This window comes from Microcaecilia unicolor, chromosome 5 (genome assembly GCF_901765095.1).
Source record: "Microcaecilia unicolor chromosome 5, aMicUni1.1, whole genome shotgun sequence".
Classification (NCBI taxonomy): Eukaryota; Metazoa; Chordata; class Amphibia; order Gymnophiona; family Siphonopidae; genus Microcaecilia; species Microcaecilia unicolor.
The window spans coordinates 295,582,575-295,604,398 of record NC_044035.1 but is presented as its reverse complement, the minus strand read 5'-3'; the positions used below and the strand labels follow the sequence as shown (position 1 = coordinate 295,604,398).

Genomic DNA, 21,824 nt, shown 5'->3' with positions numbered 1-21,824 from the left:
ATATAATGTCAGATATTTTCTCAAGCAATGTCTTGAGAGTTTCTCCTCTTTACAGTGCCTTTATATTGCTTTAGATAGATCTCTCTTGAGATCTTCATGGAATTAAAAGGCATGTGTAGTGGGGGTGGGGGAGGATGTGAGATGGTTAGCTACTGGTGCACATACAATTTTTGCTTCCAGCTGCCATTTCTTTTGTCTCCCCCTCTTCACCCTTCTGACACCACCGTTTTGAGTTTTAGAGGAGGTGGTGGTGAGTGGCAGCTCTTCACTGGCTCCTCTTCCACCAGAAGCCTGATTATCACAAATCATGTTCAAAAGCAGAATTCTGGCCCTGGACAGCAAAGGGGGATGTGCAAATCGGTATCACATCTCATCTCCTCCACACTACCTATTAAGAGGGGATAGCGGATGGCAGTTGGTGTGAGTATATTTTGGCACTTAGTATTACAAGTGGGGGTGGGGATTACTAGGATGAGGACGAGAGAGGATCAGAAAGGAGGAAAGAGGGTGGGAATTTATGAGACGGAAGAGAAAGGGGTCCATCTTGCCACCATCTTTACCAACATGGATACTTTAAACTTCCCCACCCCACCAAAAAAAAAAAAAGACACAACACAAGGTGGGGAAACTTTAAGCAAAATATTTGCAGAGGTTTTCAAATTTAATACAGATATTAACGGTTTCATGAACTTTGCTTCAGTTTAGACCTGAGCTGCTTCAGGAAATTCAAGTGTCATTGGGATATGCTTATATCAGTTGTAGTAATATGTTTTAGTATGCACATTTATGAAGTGTTATAGTTGGTCATTTGTTCTATAATTGAAAATTATCTTTTTCTTTTCTCTGTCCTGCTTGTGGAATGTTTTTAAACTTGGTGTCTCTGTGAAATACGTATCACAAGTTGGAGGCCTTTTTATTTAGATTTACTCCCCTGTGCACAGCATATATAGAAATGAATTTGTTACACTGTCATGTCTTTAGATATTGGATTTGTTCTTCTCTTAGCATTTTTTTTTGTAACAATAGATTTTTATTGAAGAAACTTAAGTATAGTCACAAAACTGCGTACACCAGTACATTTTTAGATAGCAATAAACTACAACAACAACTACCTTTGCCCCACAGGTAACCTTCCCACCTCCCTCCCTCCCCGAAACTCCCCTCTGCCTGGAATATGAACAGAATGCAAAAAGTCCTGGTAGCTGACTTCCTCTATAGAATTAGAGCAAACCAATCATAAGAGCACCCCTTACACGTCCCATGTTGTCAGTCATCTCAAAACCAACTTGCAGGACTGTAACATTCGTGTTAGGTGGAGCCACTCTGCTGCCTCTGGATCAAAATGGCCCTAATGCTGATCTGTCATATGTTCCATCTCACCAATAAGTTGTAATTTTAGTCCCCAGTCAGAGTGGGACCATCGCCGCCAATACATCACAATTACTGATTTTAGCAGCAGCCAGGTTCATCCGCTTCACTCGGCACTGCGTTTGGGGTCTATCTTTTAGCATTTTTATTGATGTCTCAAAACTTTCTGCTGTCTACATGAGCAAATGCTTTGAGATACCATCACTTCCTCTTCATTTGATTCCCTAGCAGTGTTCTGAGAGGCCAGCTGATTGCCTATTCTGTTAGCAGTGATTATGGCCAGGCTATAGGGGAAGCAGCTGACTAGAAACAGAGGTTGCAGTTTTTTTTGCTGCTCATTGCTGTTTACCAAGCATTGCTGGCCTTGACCACAGATGAGAGATTAGCTTCTTGTAGTGTAAGAAGATTGAACTGCAATTTTAACTTTTCAGCTAGTGCTACAATTTTTAAAAGGAAAAAAATTAATGTTAATTAGGGGTCCTTTTACCAAGGTTCACTAGACAGTAGCCGGCGCTGTGATTAGTGCTTGGGTTTGCCATGTGCTCTGGCCACTTTCTAGCGTGGCTGAAAAATGGCCATTGTCTTTTTGTTTTTTATGTTTTTAATGGCCACGTACTGTGAGTGTCCATTACCTCCGGGAACCCTTACTGCTTCCTATTTAGGAGGCGGTAAGGGCTCCCATGCTAATTGGGTAGTGCGTAGTAATGTGCATGCCTACTCTCTGCCCCTAGACATGCTTCCCGCGGCAAAAAATAAATATTTTTTTTACCGCTAGAGTAACATGCGCTGATGGCCAAACTACTTTGGGATGCCTGAGCACATCCTGCAGTAATGCCCTTTTACCGCACTGTAGGCCCACTGCACCTTAATAAAAGGACCCCTTAATGAATGTGTCCTCTTTCTTGTGAGGCTACATAAATGCAGATAGATTCTCAACTATAGTCTGCAAAAACTGAAGACTTTTTTTTCATCAACTTTTTTCCAGAACTGATTGCTTAGTGTTATGAGCCAATAATGGAATATCTAGAATTTGTGTATATTCATATATTTTTTTTTAATACATTTTTCAAAAATTACTCACAGATTGGTGTACAACAGAACAAGTAAGACAACAATGTCACCTGATGGCGTAGATGTCAGAGTTCCAGGGTTTGGACAGACATTCTTCTTGGAATTTCTTGACCCCAGCAAACGATCTATTGGTATGTTTTTATATAAGAAGGGGGCCTGTAAATAGAAAATATTAATATTCGCTAAGTGTATTAACTTTTATCTGTCTTAAGAGGATGTTGCGCTAAGCGACTAACATAGGTATTAGTGTGGGCCCGTGCTGGTGACTACTGTATGCTAAAACCAGCTTGTGTGGGGGGAAAATCCTGCAATAGCTGGTTAGCATGGGAGTGGGTGGAGATGGGGTGTAGCCAGCACTGACAGGTAGTGTGCGGGATGTTACAATGTGCTAGTTGTCAGGACTGCCTATAGTGCGGTTGCACTTTTAATGGTACCTCAAGAGATGGTGCTGAGTAAGGCCACGCTATTGGCAATACAGTAGCGATTGCAGTCTCAAAAAAGAGAACCCATGTTCCTCTTTCTCCCCCCCACCATCCCCACACATATATCCTCCCTCCAGGACTCAACCCGAGGGTCTCGCTGGTAATCTAGTGGATGGAGTGAAGCTCTGCTGTGGGTTGAAAGTGGCAGCTGCAACCCTGTAGGGTTAATCTGCAGTAAAGTGAAATTTAGTCATACCTGTTAATTTCCTTTGCTTTAGTCCTGGCTCACCAGTCTGTACAATTGGCTTATATCCCCTTCCTACCAGCAGATGGAGGTAGAGAAACTGACCTTCCCAGTGACATCACCATTATAAAGGCTGTATAGAAGTACATAAGTACATAAGTAGTGCCATACTGGGAAAGACCAAAGGTCCATCTAGCCCAGCATCCTGTCACCGACAGTGGCCAATCCAGGTCAGGGCACCTGGCACGCTCCCCAAACGTAAAAACATTCCAGACAAGTTATACCTAAAAATGCGGAATTTTTCCAAGTCCATTTAATAGTGGTCTATGGACTTGTCCTTTAGGAATCTATCTAACCCCTTTTTAAACTCCGTCAAGCTAACCGCCCGTACCACGTTCTCCGGCAACAAATCCAGAGTCTAATACACGTTGGATGAAGAAAAATTTTCTCCGATTCGTTTTAAATTTACCACACTGTAGCTTCACTCATGCCCTCTAGTCCTAGTATTTTGGATAGCGTGAACAGTCGCTTCACATCCACCCGATCCATTCCACTCATTATTTGATACACTTCTATCATATCTCCCCTCAGGCCGTCTCTTCTCCAAGCTAAAAAGCCCTAGCCTTCTCAGCCTCTCTTCATAGGAAAGTCGTCCCATCCCCACTATCATTTTCGTCGCCCTTCGCTGTACCTTTTCCAATTCTACTATATCTTTTTTGAGATACGGAGACCAGTACTGAACACAAACTCCAGGTGCGGTCGCACCATGGAGCGATACAACGGCATTATAACATCCGCACACCTGTATGGCTTTGTGGAAAACTCCAGTATGCCTCTGCCAAAGCAGTGGAAGGCATAGGCGCCAGCTCTGTGGGTGCCTGAGCATCTTCAATATTTCCCCTGTAAGTCGGTAGATCTGGGGCAGAGATACAGGAAAACACAGGAAGGAAGTGCTTCTGTATCCTGCCTACTGCTTCCACCTCCCCTGCAGCTGGTTGGCTGGCTGTACCTGCCCAATAGACGGCAAGGGGATGAGGGAGTTGCTGTAGCCTAGCACTGCCAATGGGGAAGGCAAGTGCAGCAGACACAATAACAAAGGAATAGACAGATTCCGATAACATTATTGGTATGACAGTGATAACATTGTTGGTATGACAGTTTTACCTATATTGCCAAAGTAATACCTATAGTAGTGGAGAAATACTGGGAGAAGAATGAAGGGGTGAAGGGATTTAAAGGGTTTACTACCTTGGGAGAGAAATATTGGAAGAATCTGAAAAAGAGCTGTAAATTAAGGCTGCCAACTGGATCCAGATTCACAGGACAGGGTTGATCCAGTCCTGGGTTTACCCCATTGTATGCAGGGACTTGTAGTTCTGATTTCACCATTGCATTCCCTAAGAACAGAAAGACTACTAGTTCCAGGACTGAATCAACCTGTCCTGCAATCAGATCCAGTTGATAGCCTTAAAGGTAAGAGAGGCTGGGAGATGGGACTGATAGTGGAGCTGTGGGGAGAGGAATAGACAAAGGCTTTGAGGGTGAGGGGAGAGCATGGGCAGGGTGTGAGAAAGTTGCTTAGCTAGCATAAGGATCCATGATCTAGGAGCGAGAAAGAAGAGCAGACACAAGAGGAGTTGAAAGAGAGAGAGAGGGAATAGCTGTGTGGGACTTGAAAAAGGGGGTCTGGTTGGAGAGAACAAAGATGAAGGTGAGAAAAGGTTGAGAAGCAGAGGAGGGAGGGAGGGAAGCTGTAGAAAGAGACTATGGAGAGACAAACACAGAGGAATTATGACGACATAGGAGGAAGACTGGAAGAGAACCCTTAAAAGAGGAATGTGAGAGCAGAGAGAAAACCAAGAACAAATAGAGACAGAGGAATGACTTTAAACTAAAAATACAAGTTGGAAAATTGTTTTAAGTTTTTAGTAAAGATTTCTGTTCTAGCTGGGATGGACCAAGGGTAGACAATAGCTGTATTTTGCCCTTCTCCAGTCCTGTAGTCGCCAGAATTAATCTGTTCTTTTACTGGAAAGACCTGGGGAGCAGGAGGGGATTGTGTCAGTATTTGATGCCATAGTCTAAAAAATATATTTAAAATTGCTTGTCTTTGGCAGCTCTGAAGTGTAGAGACCTATGATTGAGACTCAAATTGAAAGGGGAACAGAGAGTAACACCATCTCCCTCTTTTTCACATCTCCCTTTTTCACATAAATAAAACAGTCATTTCCTCATTACATCTTATGGAGACAGTAGTGTTGGACTAAGTGGGCTCATTATGCTGTATTGTCCCAAATAAATAGCATGGCCGCAGCAGAAACAGGTTACAGGAGAGGGTGGATTGCATTTGAATGGGGCAAGAGGTTCTTGGTCTGGTTTCCCTCCTTGGCTCTGCTGCTAAGCCTTTGCTTTCCATTCTCGCTCCCAGCACAGCTCTGCTACAGGCTAGCTTTGGGATGTGTGGCCTGTGTGGCTGTGCAGGGCACCATGAATGGGGGGGGGGGGGGTACTGCTATAGGGGTGCCATCCCCATATCCTTCCATATTATCTTCAAGCTAGCAGCACATCATCTACAAAATATATTCGGTATGTTGCCTGAATATATGCTAGATATCATCAAACTATCCCTGCAGAAACCACAGGCTACCTGCTTCTTCACCTAGCCAACGCAGAAACATAACCCACAAAGCTATCTGCATGGCTGGATTAGTTACTTGGGTTCCAAATGGTGGAATTCAATACCAAAGATCACAGAAGCATCATCAACTTTCTCCAATTCAGAAAAGAACTGAAAACCTACCTCTTTAAAAAAAAAAATCTACAACTAAGTGCTACTACTACTACTTATCATTTCTAAAGCGCTACTAGATGTTCGCAGCGCTATACACTTGAAACTAAGCCCTAAAGATATTTCCGCTTCCTAGTTGTAAACCACCACTGTTAGTCGATTTCTAATTGTTAGTCGCTTCCTGAGTATAAATCATTATTGTAAATTCCACCAGAAGGCAAACTGTAAGCAATCCATTGTAATTTCAACCAGAATGTAAACTGTAAGCCACTTTGAACTGAAACTTATTTTGGATACTAGTGGGATACAAGAATGCATAAATGTGGGCCAGGGAAAAAGGGAGTGGGGGGATAGTGGTGGCTGGGCAGACAATGGAGGAGAAAGAATGGGGATGTTGGTAAAAGGAGGAGAGTAAGAGGGATGCTGTACTAGAGTCACCATTAATAAAGAAGGGGGCATTGTGCCAAGCTGTTATCACCAAATGAAATCCCAATTTCCATTTTTGCAGAAGAGCACTAGTCGGGTGCTAACTGAGCTCCCCAAGTCAACCACTTACTCTGCTAGAGCTTTAGCAGGTGGGCTTGATAATGAATGCAGCCTTTTGGGTTCACTGATTTTTTTTTTTTTTTTTTCCAGCTCAGTATATGATCTTTGGGATTTTTTTTTTTTTAGTTACATTTGTACCCCGCACTTTCCCACTCATGGCAGGCTCAATGCGGCTTACATATACAGGTACTTATTTGTACCTGGGGGCAATGGAGGGTTAAGTGACTTGCCCAGAGTCACAAGGAGCTGTGCCTGAAGTGGAATCGAACTCAGTTCCCCTGGACCAGAGTCCACCACCCTAACCACCCTAACCACTAGGGCCACTCCTCCACTTCACTTCAGTCTGAGGGCAGGAAGTGCCACATGCAAATGTGGTCCTAGGGCTGTGGAACAACTGATTGTGCTGAGCTTCCAGATTTGTGCATGCAGGTGGGGAGCAGTCATAGGCCTTTTCTGGATGTGGAACTGCTATTGTATTGCAGTCTGTGAGTTCTTGAGACACGTGATGGACTGGGGCTTTGGGAAGGATATGATTGTTGCCAGGAAGGGTGGGCTAAAAAATGTTTGAAACGTGAGATGAATCTGTTTAGGAGGTATGAGGGATGGGTGAGGTGGACTAGCCTGCAGAGAGGAGCATTGACCAAGGTAGCGTGAGAGGGACCTAATGGAAGGAGGATGTAGAGAGCAGAGAAGTTAGAGTGAGGCGTGGAGTAGGTACGGAGAAGAGTATTAAGCTCCAACTCTAAACAAAAGTCAAACTGCTTTGGGAGAAGGAAGTGAGGGGAAAACAAAATAAGAAATATGAGAGGCAAGAGAAAGAAGAAGATAAGATGAGGAGGACTGGAGAAAGAGTGGGGATGGTCTGAGAGGAGAATTTTTATGGTGTGCACTGGTTATGTAGAGAAGAGGGACTATTGAGGACTAGCTGGAGAGGGGAGAATAGGGTTGTAATAGATGGGCTGGAGTGGACTGGAAAGGTCATAGCAGAGTGTGCTGTAGATAGGCAATGATTTGTAAGGAACATCACTAGAGAGAAACAGAAAAACTCAATGCGTCCCTTGAAGCAAAGTCTTCCAGGAAAGGTCACAGACTGGTGCAGCAGGACTAAAAAGTGAAATTTAGTCATACCTGTCGATGTCCTCTTTCTTAGCATCCAACTGCACCAGTCTCTTTACCAAGCAGAGACTCACTGGCAGGGCAAGACAGAGTACCTGAATGATAGCTTTGCCACGTGCTGCCAGGCTCTGCCTAGCACATATAGCGTGTAGTGCTTCACAAACAATGGAGTTACAACCAGGTTGCTGCCTCTGTAGATATTCTCCAGCAGAACTGCTTGGCCTGTGCCCTAGACTCACCTGAACAAACGTGAGTGCACCTGCAGGCCTGGAGGCATCTGCTTGTTTCTGTAAAGATAGGCGGCCTCGATGGCCACCTTTTATCTAGTGTGCAGTGGAAGTCTTTGCCACCTGGCACTTGCGCAGGCCATGAAAAGCACAGAGAGCCAGAAAGTCTTCATCTTCTGCAAATACCAAAGCAAAATACTGTGAACAATCCAACTTAGAGTTTCTTAACCCTGGTGTCAGTTCCCTGATCCAGAAAGGAGGGAGAGACACTTCTTTATTCAAATGGCATGATTAAATGACCTTTGTGAGGAAGGAAAGAACTGTGGATGGTCACAAAAAGTCCTCTAAGAAGGTGCCTGACACTCCAAAAACAGTTCTGGCTAAGGCAATGGCCACTAAGAAAATTGTCTTCAATGTAAGATCTTTGAAAGACATGGCTCTCAAGGGCTCAAAGGCAGCTCCTGCAAGCATGCTAAGCACCAAATTGAAATCCCACAGGGGACTAAAAATGGATTGAAGGGGAGAGAGATGGCTTGGTGGGAGACATGAGAAGCAAGGTGCAGTAGTCTTAGTATTAGGTGATAAGAGTGTGGATAAGGGTTTTGGAAATGTGCTCTGAAAGGAAGGAACAAAGTTTGTGATATTAGAGAGAAACAGGTTTTAGCAGTCTTTTGGCTATGTGTAGAGAGAGATAAAGAGAGAGGAGTCAAAGATAACCCCAAGGTTACGAACTGATGAGACAGGGAGAACGGGTGTGCTATCCACAGAGATAGAGAATGGGGGAAGAGGAGAGGTGAGTTTAGGTGGAAAGATAAGAAGCTCAGTCTTGTCTCGCCACCATCTGAAATTAAACATGGCCATCAAGGCAGCAGTGTTGGACAGGCAGGTTGAAACTTGGCCCTGGATTCCTGCTGAAATTTCTGGTGAAGAAAGGTAGATTTGGGGGGAGTCAACATAAAGGTGATACTAAAAACCATGGGAGGAGATGAGAGCACAAAGGGAATAAGTATAGATGGAGAAAAGAAGAGGTCCTGAGGTACACCAACTGAAAGTGGGATAGAAGTGGAGGAGGATCCATCGGAGCATACGCTAAAAGTGGGAGATAAGAAAACCATGAAAGACAGAGCCCCCAAAATCTAACAGAGGACAGCATATCAAGGAGTAGGTAGTGCTAAAACAGTATTAAAGGCATCTGATTGAGAAGGATGAGGATATTTCCTGCCCCAAAGAAGCCACTAAACCACCAGGGCTCCTTGAGGTATGAGCAGGGAGGGCACCCAAGGCTGGAGGGGAGGTGGATGGATGTTGGTGGTTTGTTCATGGGTGGGGGCTGTAAAAAGGTTGGATGTGGGGGTGCAGGGAGGAGGAAAAAGATTTGGTAAGGGGCAGGGAGGTTAGATGTACAAAGCTAACTAGCCCATTATATGGTTAAGCTGGTAGGCAGAGACGATAGCAAACGCTATTGACAACAATAGCAAAAGATTACTAGAATAACGATTGATGTGTGGTCCATCTGTAAAAGTCAAAAACTGTTCCAGTTGGATAGGCAGTGTCTAAAAAGGCTTTATTTTATTTTTTACTTATTTGACAGCTTTTTAATTTATTTGAAAGCTTTCATTTGTAATATAAGTCATGAAATAAAATCTGAATATCACTAAAATGCTTCAAAAAATATGGTTGCTCGTAGAAACCGCACTAAGGATGTATTTTGTGCTTATTTTTCTACACTGTTCTATGCAATACAGTAATGCACGGCCAAATTTCAGTGAGGATTATCCTGTTTACTGATGGGTTCATCTTAACTGTTGTTGTAATCTGCCTTGGGAAGCCTGGTGTTATAAAGATTGGAAGTAAAATTAAACGCTCCTTTCATTGGGGCACATGGAATCACATCTTCTCATCTCATTTGTACAAATGGATTATTCTGTTTTGAGCATGTTTCAGGGGTCTGCATTGAGTGCATCAGTCCATATGGCTGTGAGACCCTTAGACATGGGGAGTGACCGTGCATCAAGTGGGTTTCCACCTGCCTTGGCACTAGCTGCTATGCAGGCCCCCCGGGACCAATCGGCGTCTGACCCGACCCCGAGGTGATGTGAGGACTCTATGTTCTCATTGGCACCGAGGAGTGCCTATGCCAAGCATTGGCGTCTATCGCCCTCGACGCATGCTGCCAGGAGCTCCAGGGCACTAAGCAATTACCCAGCGCCCGAGAAGCACTGGTGCTGGGAGGACCACTCTCCTTCCATACAGGAGGTGCTGATGCATGGGTCCCCAGGCAGCCAGGACAAAACACCCACTTTGACCCCCACAAGTTCAGCAACCTGCTGCTGCACAGACGCCCCAGCTTTTCCTAATGTCTGTCTTCAATGAGCACCTCCGGGCCTTGCTCCCTGAGCTTTTGGCGGGGTTTATACAACAGAGTGCATCGGCGTCTGGGATGCTTGCGCCTGCCATACCTCTTGCTGCTGTCTCACATGGCCATTAGCCTGTGGTGGGGTCTTCAGAACCGCTTGAGGTCTCAGCATCGACTGTCACCCATGTTGGCACCCCCGCAACATCGGTAGAGGAAGCTTTGCCAGAGTTGAGGATGGAGCCAACACCACGACACTCCTCTCGGGAACATGGTTCCTTTTCATCAAGGCAGGCTTAGTCTTGGCCTTCCCATGAAGAGTTCCTGGCTGACACCGATGAGGAGCGCTCATGGGAGTCGTTGTAGTAGTCTTATGGCATCCCGTCTGATCCCTCCCCTCCACAGGAATGGAGAGTCCTTCACCTGAGATCCTTTCCTTCCCATATTTTATTAAGGAAATGTTGAATGCCATTCCAGTTCCTTTGGAAGTGGAGGATGAGCCCAGGGCTAAGATTTTTGAGGTCCTGGACCGAGTCTCCTCCTAGAGAGACTGTGAGGGTCCCGCTTCACGAGATCTTAAGGGACATTCAGGTGAAGACCTGAGAGTCCCCTCTGTCGGTCCCTGTCCTTCCCAAGAAGATTGACACTGTGTACCAGATTCAGTCTTTCCCTGGGTTTGATAGGCCTCAGTTGCCTTTTTCTCTAGTGGTGGAATCTGTGCTCAAAAGGGCCAAGAGTTCTAGGGATTATGCTTCAGCATCCACTGGCAGAGAAGCTAGAACCCTGGATTCTTTTGGGCAGAAGATATATCAGGCCTCTATGCTCATCTCTCATATTCAATCGTACCAGCTCTACACGAGCCTGTACTTGTGGTCCTTGGTACATATTATGTCTGATATGACAGACTGTCTCACACTGAAGCAGGCTGAATCTGTTCGCCAGTTGGTCAAGCAGCAGAAGGCATGTCGTAAATTCTTGGCCAGGGGCACCTATGACACTTTTTTCATGTAGCGTCTAGGATCTGTGCTCAGAGTATGGCGATGCACAGATGCTCATGGCTGCGTATGTCTGACTTGCACCCGGCGGTTCAACAAAGGTTGGCAGATGCTATGTGCCAGGGAATAATCTTTTTGAGAGAAGCTGGAGGAAAAGAATATCAAGCAGTATGATGGCATCAGGTATTATGGGCATTCTGAGCAAAGCAGAAAGCAGATCTGAGGAGTAGCCTAATGGTCAGTGCAGTGGACTGTAAACCAGGGGACCCAGGCTCAATTCCCACTTCAACTTATTATTAGTTGTGATCCCTCCAGAAACACATATACCTACTGTACCTAAATATTTTTGACACCTGCAAGCCTGTAGGCTACTGAGGTGGCATACAGTAGGTATTTTCCTGTTCCTGGAGGGCTCAGCATTTAAAATGAGTTGTAGGGGGGGTATGAACCTGGGTGCCCTGGCTTACAATCCACTATGTTGACCACTAAGCTGCCCCTCTGCTGTGCAAGGATGTCTGTGTGGCCATATTTGTTAAAATGCTGCTACCAGATGTTTTTGTCCCTGGATGTTTGGTGTTTGTTATTTGGACAGTCTCATGTATTTTCGAACAGGAAACCCCAACGTATTTCCTGTTTGAAAATAGCTGAGAGATGGACTTTCTTGGATGTTATGAACAAGATGTCCCACTTCTGACTTGGACGTACTTTCAAAAATGCCACCCACGTGCTATAGCACTTAATTGCAATGGGGCAGGCCATGGTGTTTCACCAAGCAATTTGTGCAGCTTTAGAATACTGTCAGTTAATGCATGTTGCATGGCATACTTAGGCATTCCAGCTTATTCCAGCTATTGATCTGGTATAAGTGGGTGTGTCTCTCTTTCAGTGTACCTGGTGTCTTTATGCTAGTAGCCTACAATGGCTTAGGTGTGCCCAAGTGCTGTTATAGAGGTTGTATCATATAAGGGTTCAGGATATGAATAGCAGTGAGTATTTATCCTAGGTTAGGTTGAACCTATGCAATACTGGACCTCTAGGGCAGCAACCCATTTGTTTTCTCATGTCCATAATGAATATGCATGAGATCTATTTCTATACACTACCTCTGTTTCTGCAGGCATACCGAGTGTTTTCTTTTTGGAAAATCTGAGAGGGTTACGGCTCTTGGGGACCCGTTCTGTAGAAGTTGTAGTGGCATGATGTTGGTTTTGTTTGTTTTCCACAGGTATTTACTTTCACACTCTGGTGCAGTCTTTAGTAGATTTGGGCTACAGACGAGATGAAGATATCAGGGGCGCTCCTTACGACTGGCGGAAAGCTCCAAGTAAGTGAAACCTTTCTACTTGATGAGATATACAGCACTATTATTTTATTTGATAGGCTGTTACCATTACCTTTTGTTAATTTAAAATGTGACTTGATTGGAAAAATGTCAAAACATTGTTTAATGTAGAATTCCATAGCGTCCCACAGATCAATCCAGAGATTTGTGGGTTATGTCCTCTCCCAGCAGGTGGACATAGAGAGAACCTCAGAGGTTTGGTATATGTGACCCTGTACAAGTTTTATCACCTTAGTATTCTTTCTATCTAGCAGGTAGAGAGACATCTGTGCAGCTGTGCATTGAGTTGGCTCCTGTCCATTCCCCTGGTCCAGTAGAGCCTATTTTGGGGTTGTTCCCTGTGTGGAATTCTGGGTACACCTGGTGGTGCCAGGTTCCTCCCTCTCCTCCTCTTGCTGACCCTCTGTGTATTTGTGCCTCTGACCATACGTGGCTTCAGCTTCTCTCCTGCCTCCTTCAAAAATAAAAAAAAAACTGAAGAAAGCAGTAGCTGGTGAGCGTTTCAATTATTAATATTTTCAGGCGGACAGGCGAGGGAGCTGTGGCTGTAGCTGGAAACAGCGCTCAGGGGGTAAGGTTGTAATCAGCCCTTGGCAGGCTCAGTATGAGGACACTGTCCTCGATCTCAAGTTCATCAACAAGGCGCTGTGGGTGCGCCATTTTCATATGGAAACTTTGAGATCTGTCATTGTGGTGGTTCAGCAGGGAGAGTTCTTAACCGTGCTCGATCTCAAGTAGGCTTATTTGCACTCCCCCACTGAGTAGCATGCACTTTTTGTTTTCTGCAGCTCATCAGATCTTCTATCATGGCTGCCTTCTCTCATGGTTAGTCTTGGAGTAACATGAGGGAAAAATTCACAGAACATAGCTCTGGGTGTGGCATCCGTAAGAGTTTGTGACTGAGCATTGGTATTGTGCAAGCACATACTTTCAGTGGAGTGGCCTAGTGGATAAAGCACTGGCCTGAGCACCAGGGAAGCTGGGCAAGTCATTTTCACCCAGAGATGCCATGGGTGGACCACCCCAAAGAGGTTTACAGATGTGTCCAAAGTATAAATACAGAAAGATTTAAAGGTCTCCTGACCCTATAATTGCTATTTGAATATTGACCTTTTGGTGAATACCCCAGGAGCTGAGAATAGTCTTAATGGACCTTGCATTGGTAATGGTGGTTTTGCAGGATGAAGCAAAGCTATTTCTGCCATTAAGATAAATTGATGTGTGTACACATACTTGAAAAAAAAGTGAAAACAGCCAGTCCCTTTTGGCCACATAGGGAAGGACAGTGGGAAGGGTGTTCATTCTGAACTTTGCCTTGAGGAGAAAGGTTGAAGTTTGAGATCTGAGATGGGATGCAGGTCTCTGGATGAGGAAATATTTGGAATAGAAACCATATTTCCTGTTTTGTAGTGGAACAGACATTATGGAATTGGCCTACAGCAGTAGAAGAACTTCTTGAAAAAACTGGGAGTGGGATTTATATGCCAGGTAATGGGAGGAATGGATAGAAATCGGAGGTGATACTTTATGCTTTTGATTCCTGGGTGTTCAGCATCAGTTATTCTACTTTCACGTTGCTAAAAGTAGTAGTGAACCTAATCCTCAACAGGTGTGACTTGTGAAATGACATGGTGGTGTCCAGATGGTTTCTTCAAAAAAAAGGTTGCTTGCCCTGAACAGGGGTAGTCTGTTTAGGCCTTGTCAGAGAGAGGCAAAAACCTAGCGTAAGGCTGTCATTGAGCCTGTTGCACTTGCAAAGCATCTCCCTTTTTTTGTGCGTTTAGGAAAAGAAGCTTTCTTGAACTCTGGGTTGTTCTCATTCATCTAGAAGATAATATATGCTTTAAGGTGGTGGTCCTTTATGGTATTAACTGCTTTCCTGTAAGTCTAATTCAGGGTGTGCCAACTTGGCATGCACACCTTCTCATAGTTAGAATGCCCATAGTCATGCAAAGTATCTGTCGACAATTTGTCTAGAATATCAAAGATGTCCAAATTCATTGACAAAATGGGTGTTACTTCAGATAGGGTTAGAGCTGGAAAACAGAAATTGCTTGTAACTTCTAGAACAGTGTTTCCCAAGTCCGGTCCTGGAGTACCCCTTGCCAGTCAGGTTTTTAGGATATCCACAATGAATATGCATGAAAGAGATAATGGAATCAGTGTATGCAAATCAAGCTCATGCATATTCATTGTGGATATCCTAATAACCTGACTGGTAAGGGGTACTCCAGGACCAGACTTGGGAAACACAGTTCTAGAACAGGCTATGCAGATAGTATAACATTTTACAAGATTTTCTTCCATAGGTGACTCAGTCTGGGATCTTTTCCCAAAGGCATGTTAGAAAAGTTTCTTAATTTCTTCACCTCTCTTTCATAAAGTCATGCATCCTCAGAACATTACACTAATTCTGAGTTCTGGGAAAGATGTTCCATCGTGACACTGTCTGATGTCACTTGTGTGCATGAATCAATCGTTATCAACAGAGACAAGTAAACCAAGCTCAATGCTAAAGTATGTCTTTTAAGATTTTAAACTGACTGCCTGAACCTTAATGATGTGTGTGTTTAGTTGTAGAATGTATTATTATCTTTATCTTAGTGGCAGTTTTACTAAGCTGCAGTAAAAGGGGGCCTGTGCTAGCATCGGTACATGTTTTTGATGTGCACTGAGGCCCCCTTTTACTACCGTGGTTAAAAGGCTGTCTCTTTTTGAGGAAAAGAAATGGCCATGTGGTAAGTGAAACAATTACCGCAGGGCCATTTTGTGGGAGGGGAGCCCTTACCGCCAGGCGGTAAGGGCTCCCACACTAACTTGGCGGTAACTGGGCAGCCCACAGCACTGCCCAGTTACATTCTGGCGCTACAGAAATAGATTATATTTTTGTAGCACCAGAAATGGCGCACCCTAGAGGTGGGAACTACCGCTGGGCTCCTGCAGTAGCCCGACGGTAGTTCTCGATTGGTGCACGGTAAGTCCATGGTGGGCCTACTGCTGCTTAGTTAAAAGGGCCCTTTAGAAAAGCATGCCAAGTCTCCCAGATCAAAACTGAAACAGAGAATGCATTTCTGTTTATACATTAACTACTTATATAGCATTCTGAGCTCAGTGATGCACAGCAAAAATAGATATATTTATTTGTTTAGATTTTGCTCACACCTTTTTCAGTAGTAGCTCAAGGTGAGTTACATACAGGTAATCTGGATATTTCTCTGTCCCAGGAGGGCTCACAATCTAAGTAAGGCATAAGGTTGCCATATAACGTTTTTTTTTCTTTTTGCTGGCATTTTTCTAGATGAGAATGGGGATTATTTTGTGGCACTGCGGAAGATGATAGAGTCCATGTATGAAGAATATGGAAGTCCTGTGGTCCTGATTGCCCACAGCATGGGTAACATGTACACTCTCTATTTCCTTAACCAGCAGCCTCAGGACTGGAAGAACAAATACATCAAATGTTTTGTGTCATTGGGTGCCCCTTGGGGAGGAGTTCCTAAAACCCTTCGAGTTCTTGCTTCAGGTATGTTTGCAAGGTTTATTGGTAACTTGAAGTTGGCAAGTGTGGTGGTTCAAGTGCTAGGGTGCAGGAGACTAAAGTTGGTGTCCTGGCTCAATTAGCTGGCTGGGGTAAGGTATTTAAGAAAAAGCGAGAGAACAATATGAAGGTTCTTATTTTTAGAACAACATTTGATACAACCATGAAAACTCACATCTAAAGATACAGATAATTTTATGTTGAACCATTGGGTAATTGGGTAAAATATGAACTCATTAGAAGCTCGTATGTCAGAAAATTACATTTTACCTAATTACTGTATGCTTATAGAGAGAGTTTCAAAACTATGTGCATTGTTTACTAAGCCGTGCTAGAGGCATGTTAGCGTTTTTAGTGCACTTCTTTAGTGCGTGCTGTGTAGGCGCCCACAATATTCCTTTGGGTGCCTACACAATACGTGCTAATTTTGTGCATGCGCTAAAAACGCTAGCGCACCTTAGTAAACAGGGCCCTATACATTTTAATTACAAGTCCATTAGTACCTGTACCTACAGACTTCAACAGTTCTCAACGTGTAATTAAACTCTGGAATTTGTTGCCAGAGAATGTAGTAAAAGCAGTTAGCTTAGCGGGGTTTAAAAAAGGTTTGGATGGCTTCCTAAAGGAAAAGTCCATAGACATTTATTAAAATGGACTTTGGGAAAAGCCACTGCTTATTTCTAGGATAAGCGGCATAAAATGTATTGTACTTGTGACCTCGATTGGCCACTGTTGGAAACAGGATGCTGGGCTTGATGGACCTTCAGACTGTCCCAGTATGGCAATACTTATGTACTTGCCAGTGGCGTAAGAAAGGGGGTGGGGCGGTCCGCCCTGGGTGCACACCACTGGGGGGGTGTCGGCTTCACTGGTTCCCTGCTCCCTCTGCCCCGGAACAGGTTACTTCCTGTTCCGGGGCACAGAGAGCAGGGAACCAGCGGAGCCGACGCAGCTCCCAACGACGTGCATTCGGGGCGGATTGTGCTCACCGCTTCCCTATGCAAGTACTAATGCGCTCCGGGGGGGGGGGGGGGGTGCTTGCCGAGGGGGGGTGCGCCGTGCTGCATCCGGGGGGGGGGGAGTGCGCAGCGGCGACCCGCCCCGGGTGTCAGCCACCCTCGCTACGGCACTGGTACTTACTAGAAAAGAAAGCCTGTTTCTGAAAGAAATGAAACCGGTGCTAGCAGGGTTGTCCTCTAATGGCAATTGTGTTTTTAAGGGAACTGTCAGGAGAGAGTGAGTGAGTAAGTATGTGTGAGAGACTGAATGAGTATGTGTGAGAGAGACAGAGTGTGTGTCAGAGAGAGAGAGTCAGACAGAGTGTGTGTGTCCCGTGTGCACCAATTATGCTCTCTCCCCTGCATTCATCCATATGCTGCAAACATCCTCTGTGCCATGCCCCCTTCATCCATCCATGTGCAGCATCTCTCCCCTGCCCCCTCCATCCATCGTGGTGCAGCAATTCTCCTCTGTCCCTTGCCCTCCCCCCCTACATGTGCATCAACTGTGCATTCTCCCCTGGCCTCTCCTCCATCCACCCATATCCAGGAACCCGGTCCCCTCATCTTTCTCCCCTCTGAGTTCCAGGCCCCTCTCCCCTTTGAGTTCCAGGACCCCCTCCCTCCTCTCCCCTCTGAGTTCCATGCCCCCATTCTCGTTTTCCACACCCCCGCGCCTCCCTCCCTCCGAGGTCCACGCCCCCCCTCCCTGTCCTCCGATTTTCACGCCTCTGCGCCTCCCTCCCTCTCTCTCTGCCCTCCAAGCACGACCTGTCCGGCAGCCCCTCGCCTTCCTAAGTGCTGGCTGCCTCTGGTCCCGCTCTCATTTCCTGTTTCCGGAAGGGCGGGACCAGAGGCAGAGCTGAGACACATGCGAAAGCAGTTTGAAGCGCCGCTCGCCTTCACTGTGGACTCCACTCCTCAAGGTAAGAATTTTTAAAATACAGCCAGCACTTAGGAAGGCAAGGGGCTGCCGGAGGACAGGTCGTGCTAGGCAGAGAGAGAGAGGGAGGCGCGGGGGCTCAGAGTTCCCTTCAGGGTGGGGCGATTACGAACACTACATGGCTTCACGGCTATGCTGCCACAGAATCAGCTTCAGAATGTTGGAGGTGCAAATTATTATATTAGATGTGTGACCAGAGAGTTGGATCGAGGGAGAGCACTACATATAGTGTATTTAGATTTCAGCAAAGCCTTTGACACGGTTCCACATAGATGACTAATAAATAAGCTGAGTGCCCTTGGTATGGGCCCTAAAGGAACTGACTGGATTAGGAACTGGTTAAGAGGAAGGTGACAGAGGATAGTGGTAAATGGAGCTCATTCTGAGGAAAAGGATGTTACAAGTGTTGAGCCACAAGGTTCAGTTCTTGGGCTGGTTCTTTTTAACATTTTTTGTAAGCTATATTGCTGAAGGGCTGTCTGGTAAGGTTTGCCTCGTTATGGATGTTCCAAAATCTGCAATAGGGTGGATACCCCTGGAGGTCACAAGTACCTGGCAAGATCCCAAAAAAGTACAATACATTTTATGCCACTTTTTTCCTAGAAATAAGCAGCGGATTTTCCCCAAGTCCATTTTAATAACTGTCTATGGACTTTTTATTATTATTATTATTATTTGTTACGTTTGTATCCCACTTTTTTTGCAGGCTCAATGTGCCTTACATATAACCGTAAACGTCGTTAACCGATTCCAGTCTGAACAAATACAGGGTATGAATGAATACAAAGTGATATTGTGGTAGAATGAGGTACATGTATGGTAGGCACAATTGGGGGGAAGAAGAATCAGGCAATGTCCGTTACGGTCTTTGGTTACATTGTGTCGCAAGTGTCCAGGTATTTTTATGTTGGGTCGGTGGAGTATGCTTTTCTGAACAGGTCTGTCTTTAGTGCTTTCTGAAAATTTAGGTGGTCTAGCGTAGTTTTTACTGCTTTTGGTAATGTGTTCCATAATTGTGCGCTTAGGTAGGAAAAGCTGGATGCATAGCTGGATTTGTATTTGAGTCCTTTGCTGCTTTGGTAGTGGAGGTTTAGGTATGATCGTGCAGATTTTGTGGTGTTTGTGGTTGGCAGGTCGATAAGGTCTGTCATGTATCCCGCTGTCTCACCGTAGATAATTTTATGGACAGTTGTACAGATTTTGAAAGTGATACGTTCTTTTATTGGTAGCCAATGCAGTTTTTCTCAGAGGTTTGGCACTGTCAAAACGTGTTTTTCCAAATACAAGCCTGGCTGCTGTGTTTTGGGCGGTCTGAAGTTTCTTTGATTTGATCCTTGCATCCCGCATAGATTCCATTACAGTACATGTTACGAAATATTTCCCTCGGGAAGAATGGTTTCACGCGTTTGAGTTTCCACATTGAGAAAAACATTTTCTTTATGGTGGATTTTGCTTGGGTCTCTACTGATAGGTTACAGTCGATTGTTACTCTGAGAAGTTTCAGGCTGGGTGTATCCTGGGGTGTTAATGTTTGTGGGTTTGTATGTATTGTATTGGGATGAGATGATGAGACAGTGTTTTTTCAGTATTGAGTTTTAGTTGGAATGCATTTGCCCATGAGTTCATGATGTTTAAACTTAGCTTGATTTCGTTGGTGATTTCCGTTTGAAGGGGATGTATAATGTGACGTCATCAGCGTAGATAAATGGGTTAAGGCCTTGGGAGGATAAGGTCTTGGCTAGTGGAGTCGTCATGAGGTTGAAAAGGATCGGTGATAGTGGTGATCCTTGCAGTACTCCTTTTCCTCAGTAGTTGCTGAGAATGTGAGGAGTTAGCTGCAATCCACAGTGTGATGCCAGATATTCAGTGTCTGGCCGTTTCTAGTGACCGGCATTAAATATCCAGTTTATTTTTAGCCAGTTTCAATATAACCGGCTAAGTAGATATTCAGAGTTAACTGGTTATCTTGAAACTGGCCAAAGATATTCCATGTTTGCTAAACTCAGGCTGAAAATCTGTGGATAGCCGGTTATACCGCCCAATATAACTGGTTACTGTTAGCTGCTAACTTACAGTATTCAGCGGGGGATAGCTGTGGATGGCTATGTGGAGAGTGATGATGAAAAAGCGAATGTGCTAAACAAATCTGTTCACGGAAGAAAATCCTGGAGAATGACCATGATCAGCTGGTAAAGGTACATATAAAAATGGAAGTGGATATCGCGCCGTTCACAAAAGAATGTGTTTATGAACAACTTGAAAAATCGAAGGTGGACAAGGCAGTGGGACCCGATGGGATCCATCCCAGGATATTGAGGGAGCTCAGAGAGATTCTGGCGCGTCCTCTTAAAGATTTGTTTAATACACAATGATTGGTACTCTGCTTCCTCCATCCTAATAGTTGTCTTGCCCATTAAAGAGAGAGCAATCATAAAGGCTGTTTAAATACTTGCATAGCAGTTCATGTTATTGTAAAGTAAAGGGTATTGGCAACTTCACTGTCTATTTATGTCCGCTGTACGGATTTGCTATAGAATAATATGAGACTGTGTCAACCATATGCAAATCTTTTTTCCCCTCCCTCTCTTATTTATTAATTCAGCTGTTTAAAATTGTTAATGAAACTTAAGGAAAGCAGTTGATAATTGCAAAATAAGATGGTAATTGGGTAAACTTGCTTACAAGAGTCATGTTTCTGTGTGATGTGTGGGTTTAGGGGACTTTGGTTTTGTCTATGAAACTGTTAAACTGTTGTCCATATCCAAATGTAGAATATTGTTGTTAACTATTATCGATTTGTCTTTGGTCAATGTCCCAGAAACACCAAAGAAAGACCATGATCAAGTAAATATCACGTTCATTGTTGATTTAAATCTTGAATTGATAACAAATGTGACTGTTGGATAGACTGGATGGACCATTCAGGTCTTTATCTGCCGTATGTTACTAGGTCTGATTTGGAAGTTCCAAAAAGAGAGTATCTATCCTTTAGCCTTTTTGTTAACAGAAAAATGTTTTATTTTTCAGGTGACAACAACAGAATTCCTGTTATCAGCTCACTTAAGATCAGAGAACAGCAGAGATCGTCTGTCTCTACCAGTTGGCTGCTGCCTTACAATCACACCTGGTCACCAGATAAAATCTTTGTAAGCACACCTAAAGCTAATTACACCATCCGGGATTTCCAGAAGTTCTACCAGGACATCAACTTTGAGGATGGCTGGCTGATGAGAAAAGATACTGAGCATCTGGTGTACTCATTGACGCCACCTGGCGTGCATGTCCACTGTCTCTATGGCACAGGCGTCCCAACGCCAGACTCATTCCATTATGATAGCTTCCCCGACAAGGATCCTGATGTCTGTTGTAGTGATGGTGATGGGACTGTGAATCTTCAGAGTGCCTTGCAGTGCCAGCGCTGGCAGGATAAGCAGAAAGAGGGAATAACTATGGTGGAACTGCCAAGGACAGAGCACATTGACATGTTGTCTAGTGTTACAACCATTGGCTATTTGAAAAAGATTTTATTTAATTTGTGATATTACAGTAGTCAGTCACCCTTGATGCCTTCAGTCAAGCAAGGGAAAGATTTGTGCTCCCTTGTTGTTTCTACACACTTTGATTTTGCACAAGAAGTGGTTAACGTCCTGAAGCGATTTTCCATGAGCTGTTTGGGTGTTCTTTGGGACAGAATGTATAGTGCATTGGATTGTCCCTCATTGTTCATGTAATGATGCTGTGCACTCAGTATTACATTCAATTTATTGAAGAGCTGCAGTAATGCCTTTTTTTTTCTAGGTCATTGATGCAGTCTTAGTAATTGAAATGCCACCATTTATTTTGTTGTTGTTGGGTGTGGTGTTTTTTTTTTTT

General features: G+C 44.4%; 1 protein-coding gene across 1 annotated transcript in view; it reads left to right on the top strand.

Moving 5' to 3' along the window:
• PLA2G15 (phospholipase A2 group XV) overlaps nucleotides 1–21,824 on the top strand; it is a 55,372-nt gene extending 33,548 nt beyond the window's left edge. Inside the window, exons 3-6 of the mRNA XM_030205140.1 lie at nucleotides 2,452–2,570; nucleotides 12,356–12,454; nucleotides 15,771–15,995; nucleotides 20,979–21,824. Of these exons, the coding sequence (XP_030061000.1) occupies nucleotides 2,452–2,570; nucleotides 12,356–12,454; nucleotides 15,771–15,995; nucleotides 20,979–21,490 (955 nt within the window). The 3' untranslated portion in view covers nucleotides 21,491–21,824. The remainder of the gene's footprint in view (nucleotides 1–2,451; nucleotides 2,571–12,355; nucleotides 12,455–15,770; nucleotides 15,996–20,978) is intronic.